General features: G+C 47.7%; 1 protein-coding gene across 1 annotated transcript in view; it reads left to right on the top strand.

The window, feature by feature from the left end:
• Positions 1-14,932, top strand: part of LOC144930230 (scavenger receptor cysteine-rich type 1 protein M130-like) — a 72,765-nt gene that overhangs the window by 20,708 nt on the left and 37,125 nt on the right. Inside the window, 1 exon segment of the mRNA XM_078851739.1 lies at positions 6,107-6,421. Coding sequence (XP_078707865.1) covers positions 6,107-6,421 — 315 coding nt within the window.

The raw sequence follows: 14,932 nt of genomic DNA, 5'->3' as shown, positions 1-14,932 counted from the left end.
TCCATGCTGATAATGGGTTCTGCTCGATAACCATCCAAAGCAGTGTGGACCGAGTCATGTTCATTTTCATCATCAGAGTCAGATGCCACCAGCAGAAAGGTTGATTTTCTTTTTTGGTGGTTCACATTCTCCAGTTTCTGCACTGGATTCTTGCTCTTTTAAGACTTCTGAAAACACACCTCTTCCCTCTCACATTTTGGAAGACACTTCAGATTCTAAAACCTTGGGTCAAGTGCTGTAGTTATCTGTAGAAATCTCACATTGGTACCTTCTTTGTGTTTTGTCAAATCTGCAGTGAAAGAGTTCTTAAAATGAACAACATGTGCTGGGCCATCATCCGAGACTGCTATAACATAAAATATATGGCAGAATGTGGGTAAAACAGAGTAGAAGACATACAATTCTCCCCGCAAGGAGTTCAGTTACAAATTTAATTAATGCATTTTTTTAACAAGCATTATCAGCATGGAAGCATGTCCTCTGGAATGGTGGCTGTAGCATGAAGGGTCACACGAATGTTTAGCATAACTAGCATGTCAATACCTTGCAATGCGGGCTACAAAAGTGCTGTGCCTGTTCTCACTTTCAGTTGACATTGTAAATAAGAAGAGAGGCAGCATTATCTCCCACAAATGTAAACAAACTTGTTTGTCTTAGCGATTGGCTGAACAAGAAGTAGGACTGAGTGGACTTGTAGGTTCTGAAGTTTTACATTCTTTTGTTTTTGAGTGCAGTTATGTAACAAAAAAATCAACATTTGTAAGTTGCACTTACATGATAAAGAGATTGCACTACAGTACTTGTATGAGGTGAATTGAAAAATACAATTTCTTTTGTTTGCCATTTTTGCAGTGCAAATATTTGTAATAAAAATAATAATATAAAGTGAGCACTGTCAACCTTGTATACCATGTTGTAATTGAAATCAATATATTTAAAAATGTAGAAAAAACATCCAAAATATTTAATACATTTCAATTGGTATTCTATTGTTTAACACTGTGATTAAAACTGTGATTAATCACAATTCATTTTTTAATCACAATTAATTGTTTTTAGTTAATCGCGTGAGTTAACTGTGATTAATCAACAGCCCTAATACAGATATGAATAAATTTCTTAGGTCAGTTTCACTGGAGAACTGGCAAGGTTGCTGCTTTGTAAAAATCCTTCTGGAATCAATTTAAAAGCTATAGTCCATTAGGCAATCCATGTATAGAATTTGGTCAAATTCTTCCATGAAAATTTGCAGGGTAATCGAAGGACATCTGGAGACCTCAGTCTTACTTCTTGAATTCCCCTGGTGAAGTTTAAGTAGATCTGAAATAAACAGGATCAGGCCTGAGACCCTTTTTATAGTTCCCAAGCAGGCTGAGAAGCCTCTTGTAACCACAGGTATTTCTTGGATGAAGAATAGGTAATGTACATTGTTCCTTTGAAGCTAAATTTCCTAGGCACACTTGGGTAACTAGTTGCATTCATTAGCATAAGGTTATTAACGATTCAAGCACTTCAGAGGTAGTTTACTACAAACTTCAAAGAGAAATAAAGACAATTATATTATTACACGACAAGCTTCATCTAATTGCTAATATTCCTTTTAGATCTCTGAATCAATAGAATATAATAACAGACAGGAACAGAAGTTTATTATCTACAAGCTAATTATATCACTGTTAACTTCTAATAGGTAGAGGTAAACACAGACAAATACAATTAGTATCTACTTCTACTTTTCTAACAATTACAGGTTTAGATTTCAAAGACTCTGGTCTTTGCGAAATTGGAGCTATATTTCTGGGCTGGAGTTTATTCAGCTTGCATATAATTATTATTACTGGTTTGGATTGTGTTCTGTTTGCGCATAACAAGTGTGATCAAGTCATTATCACTTTCACCTGAGCAAACCACTAATTTTTATTTCTGTGATCAGTAACCCTTTATTTTGAATAGTCATTGGGCCAGAGAAAGAGAGAGTGAGAATGACTCTTTAACCTGGTGGTTGGGGCACTCAGCTGGCAGAGGGAGAACCAAATTCATACTCCTGCTTACATTGGACTATTTCATTATTTATACACAATGGAACAGCTTCACTAGGAGAGACTGAGAAAGACCCACATCAGAATGCCCCATAGCCCAGTGGCTGGGGCTCTGTTTTGCACATGGAAGATGCAAGTTCAATCTCCTTCTCCATATCAGGCACAGTGGGCAACTGAATCTGGGTCTCCCACATGCCAGGTGAGTACCCTAGCTACTGTGCTGAAGTTTATAAGAGAGGCTCCTCCTCCAGCCATTTTGTAAATCTAGCCCTTCAAAATGCCCAGAAACAAAATGTTTTGGGTCAAATAAAATGTTTCATTTGACTGAAACGGAACTTTTTCCGATTCATCAAAATGTTTTGGAATTTTCAGATTTGGTTAGAATAAAACTGATTTTTTTATCATTATTTTTCGGGCTTGCCAGCGAACTGAAAACTAAATTATTTACCAGCTCTATTCATTAATAAGCAACTCCAATTCTTCTTGTTTATTACCCAGACTCCTAGAATTGGTGTATAGGCCATTAAATAATTGCGTCTTTCCATGTGCTTTGATTAATTTCATTCTCAACATCATGTTTTGTGCTAAAGGAGTGCTTATTTGTTCCCCCTTTTCCTCCTCACCTTTTGTTGTTAGTTTAATGCCTGCCTGACTAGTCTAGCCAGCTTGTTCCCTAGAGCAGAGATTCTCAAACTGTGGTCCGTGACCACCACTGGTCCATGAGCTCCATTCAGGTGGTCCACAGATAGTTCCCTCTAAGGTGAGCACCTGTGCAGCCACACACAAGAGAATGAAGGGCCACCCATCTAATTAGTGGAGCCGTGCAGGTGTGGCTCCACTAATTAGGTGCCTGGACCCTGGAGAAGACACACATGTAAGGTGAGGCGGTGGCCTTGAGGGGAATAGGGGCTGTGAGAAGGGGAAGTGGGATGAAAAGAGAGGGTGGGAGGAATTTGGGACGTGCAGGGCTGCTGCGGCTAGAGAAATAGGCGACTTTCTCTAGCTCCAGGGCTGTGGCTACCTGGGAGATACGGCCCTCCTTCACAGCCTTAGCTCTGTGGCTGCTGGTGGGGGAGAGACCCCCCTCCTTCCCAGCCCAGCTTGGTGGCTGCCACGGCAGGGGAGACCCCACTCCTTCCCAGCCCCAACTCGGGGGCTGCCACAGCAGGGGGACAGAGAGCACATCCATTGCATTAGGAAGGTAAGACTACTGATATTAAAGTATGAGTTGTGTGCTTTTATTGGTAGAACAAAAAAAGTTAATTATTATTAAGGTTTTTTTAATATAGCGCTTTTATCCAAAGTGCTTTACAATGGTTAGCTAACTGTACAAACAACATTTGGAAAGATCATGACGTGGTCCACGGAGACCCTCAACAATTTTCAAGTGGTCTGCAAAAAATAAAGTTTGAGAACCACTGCCCTAGAGGATTGGTTCCCCTTCCACAGAGCTGGAGGCCATCCAAACTGTACCACCCCCTCTCCCCATAGAATGTTCCACAAAACCAAAAATCTATACCTTACACCACTTACCTAGCCAGTGGTTCAGTTCCAGAATCTTCTGTCTTCTGTTTTACTTTGCTTGCAGAACAGGACGGAGCTCTGAGAAGATCAGTCAGACATTCTTCTCTTTTAGCACTTAAGTTCCCTGAAGCCACCTATAATCTGTGAGGTATCTCGGGAAGCACCGTCATTAGTGCCAATATGCACCATCACCAGTGGATCCTTGCCTACTGACTTCAGAAGCCTATCCAGTCTTGGACTGATGTCTCATGTCCTGGCTCTGGGAAGACAGCACACCTCCTGTTGTCCAGCTGTCCCTTTCAGAATGTTCTTTCCATTCTTAGGTGTGGTCTAAACCAGTAGTTCTCAACCAGGGGTCTGGGGCCCCATGGCGGGGTGCGTGAGCAGGTTTCAGGGAGTCTGCCAATCAGGGCCAGCACTGAACTCGCTGGGGCTCAGGGCAGAAAGCTGAAGCCCCACTGCATGGGGCTGAAGCACAAGGCCCCGAGCCCCACCACCCGGGCCTGAAACCAAAGCCTGAGCAACTTAGCATTGTGGGGCTCCCTGTGGCATGGTGCCCCAGACAATTGTCCTGCTTGCTACCCCCTAACACTGGCCCTGGCTTTTATATGCAGAAAACCAGTTGTTGTGGCACAGGTGGGCCGTGGAGTTTTTATAACATATTGCGGGGGGGCTCAGAAAGAAAAAGGTTGAGAACCTCTGGTCTACACTACACTACACTACACTACACCTCTCAGGGAGATGGAGTACCTATGTCATGGGAGAAGCTCTCCAGTCAGCATAGACAGCATCTAAATGCTGCAGCTCTGTGTGTGTAGACAAGCTCTTAATATAGAATCTCCCAACAAGGATCGTCTGTCTTCTTTTGATGGTTGAAGATCTCTGTGAGCACCTTTGATTGTCTTATGGGTTTGCCTGAGCAGCCATCCAGAGGTGTGTCCCATACACCTCTCTGTTTCATTCAACCAGGTGGATCTTGAGAAACATTTTCTCCAATTTTCTATGCTGAGAACATAGTAACAATTGGCTACTTCTAACTTTGAGTTATTCCTCCCTCTTCTCTGCGGTGGTCACAGCCTGCACATCCTTCTCTAATTCCAGCCATATGGAAAGCCACAGTTCCTTTTGCTTCTGGTGGTTATGAATTGCCAAGCCTTCTCTCTAATTTCCTCTCTTTGGTTCCTTTGGGACCAGTTCCTTCCTTCCTTCCTGGAATATGGAGTGGTGCTACTTCCTGAATCTGTCTGTCCAAGAGCTCCTAGGCCTCTCAGGTGCGCCGTAGTGTTTGCACCTGTCCTTCCAAACAAACAATATTTTGTTCCAGGACAGCCACTTTATTCTTCATACATAGGAAGACCCTTCTGGTTTCAGGCTGGAAAGAATGGCACATCCAATCACAGTTACTGGTTTATCACTGGCCATCATGGTATTGAGCAAAGAACTGTACCTAAAAGGAAACCTCGCACAGTCCCTCCTATAGACCCGCTCCAAAACTCTCCTGTTTGCTGCTTCTGTTCACCTGCTCCGGAGTTCATCTGACAACTGATCAATATACAAAGCCTCTCTGCTCAGCTCCATCCCCTTGCTAACCGAGAGGGATTACCCATTCAGAGACTTCAGACATCAGGGCTGATCAAAGACCCACGGATCCCAGCCACATGGCCCTCATTGAGACAATGCACATTAAACACAATAAACAGACCTGTCTCACCTGACCAGGCAGCCACACAATCCTCACTGAAAAGAAACGGATGGGCCAAACACCCCTCACAAAGTCCGTCTAAATGCATGATCTGCAGCTATGCTCTCTGAGACTCCCTGGGTGAGGTCAGGGATGGGGGTGCCACCTGGCTGGGGAAAGGCAAAGGGATTTTTAGAGTCAGCAGCACCAGCAACAAGAAGGGAGCTGTATCTGTCCTCTCTTCCAGTGATAAACACATGTTCTGCTCTTACTGAGCTTGTGCTAAAGTCACCATTCCAGGGAATCTCCCTGTTTCTGCAAGCAAACAAAGAGATTGCAAGGTCTCACAATGAATCAGTAGATTAAAAACCAAGAAGCTATTTTCTTTTCTATGTATTTTCAAAAGTGCTTAAGTAAATTAGGCACATAAGTCCCATTGGCTTTTGGTGGGACTTGTGCTCATAAAAGATGCTTCTGAAAGTCTCATCCTTTGTCACTACTTCGACATTGAAAGGCTTTTGTTTTTATGGTTCTGATTTAGACACTAACAATCACTGTTGTGTGTCACTGAAGCAGAACACAATATCCTTCCTGAGAACTGCCAGCACACGCACACTAACGTTGCTTTTGGTCTACCTATGCACTCCCAAGAATTGTCACTGTCTTTCCCCAGCCCCCAGCAGTGTCACACTTTGCCCTCTTATTTAAACTCTCTCTTATCACTGGAACACAGGAACTGTCATACAGGGTAAAGGGCTCTGTTGGGAGAAGGTGCCCTTCATTTTGTCCCCATGAAGGCATGGGAGAGGCTATGGGATGGCAGCATAACCAACACTCACTGATGAATGTGTTGACTCTCTAGGTCGCATTGAGGTCCGTCTGATTGGAGGGGACACTGCCTGCTCAGGACGTGTTGAAGTCAAACATGGAAAAACATGGGAGACAGTCTGCGATTCGCACTTAGATTTCAAAGCTGCTACAGTTATCTGCAATGAATTAGGGTGTGGACAGGCTGTAGCCACGTTGGGAGCAGCTCACTTTGGAGAAGGACTTGATCTGATCTGGAAGGAAGAGTTTCATTGTGTGGGGAATGAGGCTGTCCTTTCAAACTGTCCCAGGATGTCCCGTCCTAACGACACATGCTCCCAAACTGATGCTGTCAGCATATTGTGTTCAGGTAAGAATTCAAACTGATCACTTTAACATGTCACTAACATGGGCCCTACACATGGGCTACTCAGTCTCTTTTCTCTCACATCTGCATATCCCTCCTGTGAACCGAAATCTGAGAAGACTTTGCATGTTTCCGTGTTGCTCCAAAGGATTCCTGTCTGCTAGAGCGGGTGGCTCCACTTTCCCACCACCTAGGAGCCAAGTTGTGATGGCGGGAAACTCCATTATCTTTCTCACATTCCTCACTCTATTTCAAGTCGTTCCAATAAATGGGGACAGTTCTATTCACTTTTCTCCTACTACACAGATAGGGTCCCAGGAGAGCTCTGATTCTCCTTATCCTCCACTAGTGATGCATGTTCTCCACTGCTGAGCACTCTCCTCCCTACTCAGATAGATCTGTAAAGGGAGGGGGCAGGCTGTAGTGGTCAGAGCACAGAACCAGAAATCACAAGACCTGGTTTTTATTTCACATTGTGCTGCTGTATTCAATAATGTCCCATGTCTCAATTTCTCCATCTGTAAAATGGAGACAACAATATACTATCTACCTCAGCGAGTGGCTGTGAGGCTTAACCTCATGAGTGTAAAGTGCTTTCAGGCACTTGAATGCATAGTGCTATGAAGAGGCCCGGCGTTATTTTAAACTTACTTGACAGAATTGGAGCAGTTGTGGCTAGTTTTCTGTTATTGCCCTGCAATGGGGGTTGGCTTTGTGCCACCCATTCATACAGATCTCATTATTAGAGACTAGCAGAAAGCCCGTGCTATTGCATGGGTGTAATTTGTAAAGTCATGTGAAGCAGCAGTGACTTCTGGAAGCAAATATTAGGCAACAAACACAGAAAGAATATAAATTAAAAACATGTGCATTGCCAAATTGCAATGTACGCACATGTGATACCTTTAGCTCCTATCACCTAACTCAGCATTTCTCAAACTGGGGTCTCCAAGGGTACTCCAGGGGGTCAGCGGGCCCCGCTGATCAACTCCTCTCCCTCCCTTAACTCCTCCCCCTCTTCCAGTACCTCCTTCACGCTGGAGAACAGCTGTTCCCTGGCATGAAGAAGGCGCTGGGAGGGAGGTGGCGGTGCGGGGACCCTGGGTCCGTGCTGCTCCCGGAAGAGGCCAGTACGTCCCTGTGGCATGGGGGCAGGGGACTTGGGGGGCATGGGGGTCTCTGCGTGGTGCTCCCAGCCCAAGTGCTGACTCTGCAGCTCCCATTGGCCAGGAACTGCAGCCCATGGGAGCTGCGGGGGTGGAGCCTGTGGGCAGGGACAGTGCATGGAGACGCCTTGCCCCGCCTGTCTAGGAGCCACTGACAGACGGATATGCCGGTCTCTTTTGGGAGCTGCCCAAGGTAAGCGCCGCCAGCCCAGAGCCCTCACCCCCTCCCACATTGCTGCTCCTAGAGCCTGCATCCAAACTTCCTCCCAGAGCCTGACCTCTCACCCCCTACCGTACCCAAACTCCCTCCCAGATCCCACACCCCTCACCCCCTCCTGTGCCCAAACTCCCTCCCAGAACCCACACCCCCTTCTGAACCCCAACCCCCTGCACCAGCCTGGTGAAAGTGAGTGAGGGTGGGGGAGAGTAAGTGATGGAGGGAGGGGGGATGGAGTGAGTGGGGGTGGGCCTTGGAGAGGGGGAGGGGCAGGGGCATGGCCTTGGGGAAGGGAAAAGGAAGGGGGTGGAGCAGCAAGGGCTGAGCAGGTGAGGCTTGGGGGTCTCCAACATTTTTTAAAACAAAATGGGGGTCCTCGTGTCACTAAAGTTTGAGAACTGCTGAAAACTCATATACCCACCTCCCGCTCAGTTGTTTGTTAAATTACTGAGGACATTTGTCAATGTTTTCACAGAATTTTGAACCACACGCTTCATTAATGTTTATAGTGTGTAGCTATTTTCATTCTGAGGCAGACAATGCTTGACAACTTGAATGCCTGACACCTCTGTTTTATTTGAATGTGAAACTGACTTGGTACCAGGTGCTTTTCACCAATCTGAGTATATCACTGTATCGATACCATATTTATTGCCAAAGTATTTTTTCCGCCTAGTCTGTCTTTGGACTTTTTAACTGTCCTCTATTCCCCTGCCAATGTGGGTGTGATAATTTCAGGTTGAAATGTCAACTTCTAATGGACATAAAAAGCACCCCTCTCCCTGGCTGCTCAGCTGGAAAATGCACTTGCCCTCTCCTCATCTGAGATGGGGAACTACCATCCATTCCCTAGTGCTGTCTTCACCCAGCAACACTCCCCTGCCTCCCGGTGCCCGGGGACTTGTCTTCTGCCTGGGTCCCGGCAGGAACACTTTCCCAACTTCACCCTCCCCTGTCTCTTGCTGCCCCAGGACCCTCTCTCTGCTCTAGGGACATACATAAAGGCAGGTCTCAGTGGCAGGGCAGGTCTGTGTCTTCAGCCCCGAAGCTCTCGCACACAGTTCGGCCCAGCCCTGAAAATTGGAGGATCAAAGGAGCTTCTCGCATAATCATACCAGCTCCTCCTGTAGGTATCAAAATCCCATGACTCACGATTAGCTTGCAGGAACCGGAAATATTTCAACACTGCCTTCCTCTCGCTGCTTGGAAGGGAGTCCTCTTCCCTACCACCAAACCCTGGCTGGAGAGCTGCCACCTGATCTCCTACATCTATCACCCCATCACTGTCCTCTGCACTCCCCTCAGTATCCCTTCTCTCCACCACATCCCTTGCACCCCCATGAACCTCCTCTTGCCCCCACACTGCTGTGCCCTCCACATCCTCTTGCAGCCACATCCTCCTACACCCCATTTCCGGAAACCCCTAAATCTGCCTTTTGCCCTTCAGTGCTCTGTTCCCTTCACTCGCCCCACCGTCCTTTCACAGTCTCCGCTGCCTCTTACAGTCCATGGTCCTGTTCAGCCTCCAGATCTATAGGGTGCAGCCATGTTCCCTGTGGACTTCGTTGTCATTGAAAACGGAGGTGACAGTCAAGTTTACTTAGGGTGGCCTCACTCCCACATGCTGACAGACTGTAGGGAGATGGTGGCATCTCACTGCCTTCAGCCCCGCTGACAGTAACAGGGGGTGGAGCCATTTGGAGTAAGGAAAGTGTGAGTTGAAAATGGCTTATAACTTACAAGTTGGATGGTAAGTGACTGTGACTCCCCCTGATGATTGAACCTGGTGAAATTCTTAACTGAACCAAAGGAGCTCTCAGTGAGGCTTGTAGCTGTTTCCAGGACTTCATTCTGCCTCAGCAGCTTCAGAGTGACTCACAGACAGAGTGACATTCCTGGAATCTTATTATATATGTAACAAATAATTGTCAGGGCCAAGGTCTTGTCAGGATAGCAATCTAAATGGATGAACTAGAATCAGGGTGGGGCCACCTAGCACGGTGCCTTTCCCAACCAACATCACTGCTAATGGCAGGGCCTGGAAAGGATCTGCACTGCCCACCACCCACTTAGTGCAACACAGCATGGCTGAAAGCCCAGTCCATTGCAAGTAGCCAGCCAGTTAGCCTGTCACTTTGTGAATGAGGAGCCGTGGCTGGCTGGCCATGCTTATGCTGTCAGGTTTGATAGTGGAGTGGGCAGAGGTAAATGGAAAACAGAAGGCTCTTTTTATTAAAAAATAAAATCCTGGAGAGAGGAGGCCAAGATTGGAGGGGCGGTGCACTTCTGTGCAAGGTGGGGTCGCCACCTCCAAGGAACAGAAAAACTCCCCACTATATGGGGAGGGCCAGATCTCAGGGGAAGTGTGACGGGTCTGTGTGCAGGTCCCAGAGCTAGGGGGAGAGAAGGAAGGTTGCAGTGCTGGGAACAACCATGGGGAGGGCCCAGCTCTTGGAAATTTATGCAGGACTTGGAGGGATTCAGGTTGGGTGTGGGGTACCACTCTCCCATTGACTAGTGTCTACCCTGGCACACTGCACACATGCAAAGGAGGATGTGGGTGCCAGCTGGGCTGCCGTTGTGTGCTCCCAACCATGACACATGTAGCCAGAGTGATGAGATTGCTCTGCATCGAAATGCATGTGTGCACAGCTAAAAATCCTGGCAACAACAACTCCTCCTCCCCGACCCTGAGCCAATAACACCTTTGGACCAGCAACTGGCATGGCCACTCAGAAACCAGCCAGATAGTATAAGGCTGTTGGCTTGGAGAGAGGGAGATGTCATCCCCATGGTGCTGATTACTGCAAATTTCTCTGTGTGAGCTTCTATTGATAATAAAGCTTTCACCTCCCCAGCATTGGCTGAAAGCTCCCTCCTTTTGCCCTTCAATGTAGGGCTGGATTAACTTTTTGTGGGCTCAGTGCCAAACATATCTGTAGACCCCTCCCCGGGGAATGATTGTAAAAGGGGCAGGGGGCAAAACACACAATGGGGCGGAAGCTAGGGTTAGTCCCTGGAGCAAGGGAGGGGCCAGGGGTAAACTGCAAGTGCAGCAGGGCTGTGGAGAGGGTAAACAGGATCCCCCCCACCCCTGCCCACATAGAGTGGGTACCTACCTGGTTCTAACCCACTCTCTTCATCTGTCTCTGCACTGAGCTGCCCCTCCTCCCACATCAGCAGGACAAATTCTCTTCCAGCCCTCTGAGGTGGGTGTTGGGAGTGGGAGGAGCAGAGGCTAATGTAGTTACTCCTATAACCGGACTTTTAGTTTCCAGTCAGCACTGCTAACCGGACACTCAGGTCCTGTTTTCTACTGGAGTTTCCAGTCTAAAACTGGATACCTGGCAACAGGGCTGCTAGAAAAGCCTGAGGGGGGAGGGGCAAGCAATCATTTTTAAAAGTGAGAGGGCTAAGCCTTAAGCAGAGCTGAGCGGGGCAGGTGGGAAGCAAGTGGCGGGTGGGCAAGGGAGTGGAGAGGAACTAGTGAACAGGGCCATGTCTGCTGTACTGCCCAGGTACGTTGGAGACTGTGGGAATCAGTCGACACAGTATCCCCAGCCCAGGTGACGTGACAGCCAGTGGTGGATTTAGAGTTAGTGGGGCCCCCAGCCCTGGGCTCAGCTTCTTTTTTGGGGCCCCTTCTTGGGACCCAGCCAAGAAAAAGAACATTCTATCTTATCTCCCCCACCCCTCCATTTTTCATTCTTTTTTTTTCTTCATCCTCCTCCTATAAGTTAATAGGAAGTAAATGAAAATAAAGTGAGGTACCTTGATTGTTTTTGTAGTCTAACTTATTTTTCCACAGACCACTTGAAAATCGCGGAGGGTCTCGATGGACCACTTAAAGATCTTTCCAAATATTGTTTGTACCGTTAGCTAACTATTGGAAAGTGCTTTGGATAAGATAGCTTTATTAAAAAAATGTAAAACAACAATGGGGTGCAGGGTCTGGCCAGGAGCTAGGGTGAGGGAGCAGGCTCAGGAGGTTGGGGATGTGAACAGCTCCTGTTTGGTGCGAGGGGTGCAGGTGGGAATGGATGTATGTGCAGGAACTCCCATTTGGTGCTCAGGGTGGGGGTAGGGATGTAGGGAGGTGCAGGAATCAGGGCATGGGGTGTGGGGGTCTGGGTATGTGTGAGCATGCAGGGGGCTGGGGAGTTTTGAGGGAGTGCAGGGGTCAGGACAGAGGGCTGGGGGGGTGGGCTGGTGTTGTGGGGGTGCTCACGGCAGGGGGCTGGAGGGGGTATGCCCCGATTCCACCCCCTTCATCAAGGCCCCGCCCCCACCTCTTTTCCTTCTCTCCCCGAAGTGGCGAGTGGGCTGTGCCTCTACTCCTCCCCCTCCTTCGCGCTGGCAAACAGCTGTTCTGCGGCAGTGAGAGGGAGGGGCGGGAATGTAGCATGTTGAGGGAAGAGGCCGGGGAGAAGCTTGGCTGTCGGTGAAGCCTGCTCTGCTGCAGCAGGAGCCTCAGGAGCCAGCAGCATCAAGCTTCTGCTCCTGCAGGAGAGAGCTGGGGGTGAAGAAGAGTGGGCCGAGCCGGGGCCCCTTTGGACCATGGGGCTGGCGCCATGGTAAATCTGGTACTACTTCAATGGTGTGTTTGACTCACTTTGGGTCCGATTCAGCAGTGGCAGCTGAGGGCACTCAGCCGTTCACAGGATCCTCTCAATGCCTTGTGGGATTGTGCCTTGTACTTGGGGAACCCTCCCTAGCTGAACTCAATGCTCTGGAAGGGCCCAGGCTATCCTCGGGCAACTTTAACTCTGCAATAATGAAGTTTTTTGGTGATTTAATTCTACTCAAAATTGCTCTGAATCCTCAATTCTACCTACCATCTTGAACAGCTCTGCAACTTGGGGCAGGGAGATAGTCACCAGGGCTTGATTTTTAATTGTCATCAGAAAGCCCCAGATTGAGCAACGTTCTGAGCAGAGACTGAGGCAATTCACAACTCTTAGAGCTACTGTTTCAGTACCTTCAAAGGAAGCCCCAAGCAGCTCTTCACCAAGGGAAATCATCCCCTTGGAGCTGGCAATAACCATTCAGGCTTATCTGCTCTCCAGCTGCAGTCACTGCATTAGGTTTATCTGTATTGAATGGTGGAGGAATATGCTGGAGCAGTTTGGGAGAGCTGTGATGGTAATATGAGGAGATCTGGAGGAGCATCAGGGAGCTGTGATATGAGGACATCTGGGCCTGAGCATGCCCATGTATGTTATCAGAGGAAAGATGTGTATATAGACCTTGAGGTTCCAGTTTGCATCATTTCAGTACAGAATTGTTTCAGTTGTGTCAGTAGCAGGGTACTGGGTTCATCTTGCTATGGGTATTGTCACTAGGGAGGTGGGACATGAGAGCTGTCTGTGGATTTAATGATGGATAGGGGAAAGTGTAGGTTTAGGTGATATCCTTAGAACTGTGAGCAAACTAAATGTGATGTGATTTTTGGTATAAGTGACCAATTATCACTAAGTCCAGTTTGTCTAGGTGAAAAGATAGAGAGTCCAAGGGGATGGTCTGTGACTCCCATGGTAAAACTGGTACAGTGATCCAGGAGGTTTTCATGTCAAGGTTCCTTCCCCACTCTGAACCCTAGGGTACAGATGTGGGGACCTGCATGAAAACCTCCTAAGTTTACTTTTACCAGCTTAGGTTAAAACTGCCCCAAGGTACAAACTATTTTGCACTTTGCCCTTGGACTTCCACTGCCACCGCCAAACGTTTATCTGGGTTTATTGGGAAAACGTTGTTTGTCTTTCCCCCCCAAATCTTCCCAACCCTTGCACTCCACTTCCTGGGGAAGGTTTGGTAAAAATCCTCACCAATTTGCATAGGTGACCACAGACCCAAACCCTTGGATCTTAGAACAATGAAAAAAGCATTCATTTCTTAAAAAGAACCATTTTAATCGAAGAAATAGTAAAAAGAATCACCTCTGTAAAATCAGGATGGTAAATACCTTACAGGGTAATTAGATTCAAAACATAGAGAATCCCTCTAGGCAAAACCTTAAGTTACAAAAAGACACACAGACAGGAATATTCATTCTATTCAGCACAACTTAATTTCTCAGCCATTTAAAGAAATCATAATCTAACACATATCTAGCTAGATTACTTACTAAGTTCTAAGACTCCATTTCTGTTCTGTCCCCAGCAAAAGCATCACACAGACAGACACAGACCCTTTGTTTTTCTCCCTCCTCCCAGCTTTTGAAAGTTTCTTGTCTCTTCATTGGTCATTTTGGTCAGGTGCCAGCGAGGTTACCTTTAGCTTCTTAACCCTTTACAGATGAAAGGATTTTTCCTCTGGCCAGGTGGGATTTTAAAGATGATTATCCTTCCCTTGACATTTATGACAGTTCTTCGTTTGCATTCCACAAGTCTTCTTTTTTAATGAGATGTTCTCAGCTGAAAGAGAATACCCTAAGGAGGTGAATTCAGCCTGAAACAATATCTCTGAGATGTGTGAACTGCTCCGTTCCTGTCTGTGGGTGTTCCCTTCCCCCATCCCCAGTTCTGGAGAGTTTTGATATGTGTCAAAGATAACCATTCTCAGCTCCTCACCCCATCTCAGCGGTGTGATCTTGGCAGGGGTGAAAGAAACATAGAAGACTTACTGGTATGGGGCCCGGCTCCAGGCACCCGGAAGGGGCGGGGCCTTGGGTGAAGTGGGGGGCTGAGGGTCAGCCTCCCCCAACCAACCTATCTGCGCTGCCTGGCCCATGCCTCCCGGGGCTCTGGTGGCAATTTTAAAAGGGTCTGGGGCTCTGGCAGTAGCAGCAGCCGGGAGCCCCCGGCCCTTTTAAATCACTGGGCCCCAGGGCAGCTGCCCCTTTTACCTCCTCCCTCCCCTATCGTAGCCGCCGATGGAGTGGGGAGGGGGCAGGCAAAAGGGGCAGTGACGTTAAAGCCGTGGAAGCGCTTTAACGTTGGCTGCGTACGGGCTGGTACTGGTGGCCACTTCTTACCAGTACGCCGTACCAGCCTACTTTCACCCCTGGATCTTGGTGCATGCTCCAAGCATGCCTGTTCTAAGCTCCCCACCCAGAGGGGCAGGGCTTCCATAGATCATGGCTTCCATTGGCAGGGGAGGGAGATGAGCCCAGACACCCCGAAAGGAAAGATT

The sequence above is a fragment of the Lepidochelys kempii genome, chromosome 1, assembly GCF_965140285.1.
Source record: "Lepidochelys kempii isolate rLepKem1 chromosome 1, rLepKem1.hap1, whole genome shotgun sequence".
Lineage (NCBI taxonomy): Eukaryota > Metazoa > Chordata > Testudines > Cheloniidae > Lepidochelys > Lepidochelys kempii.
The sequence above is the reverse complement of the archived record's forward strand: the minus strand, read 5'-3'. Positions and strand labels throughout refer to the sequence as shown.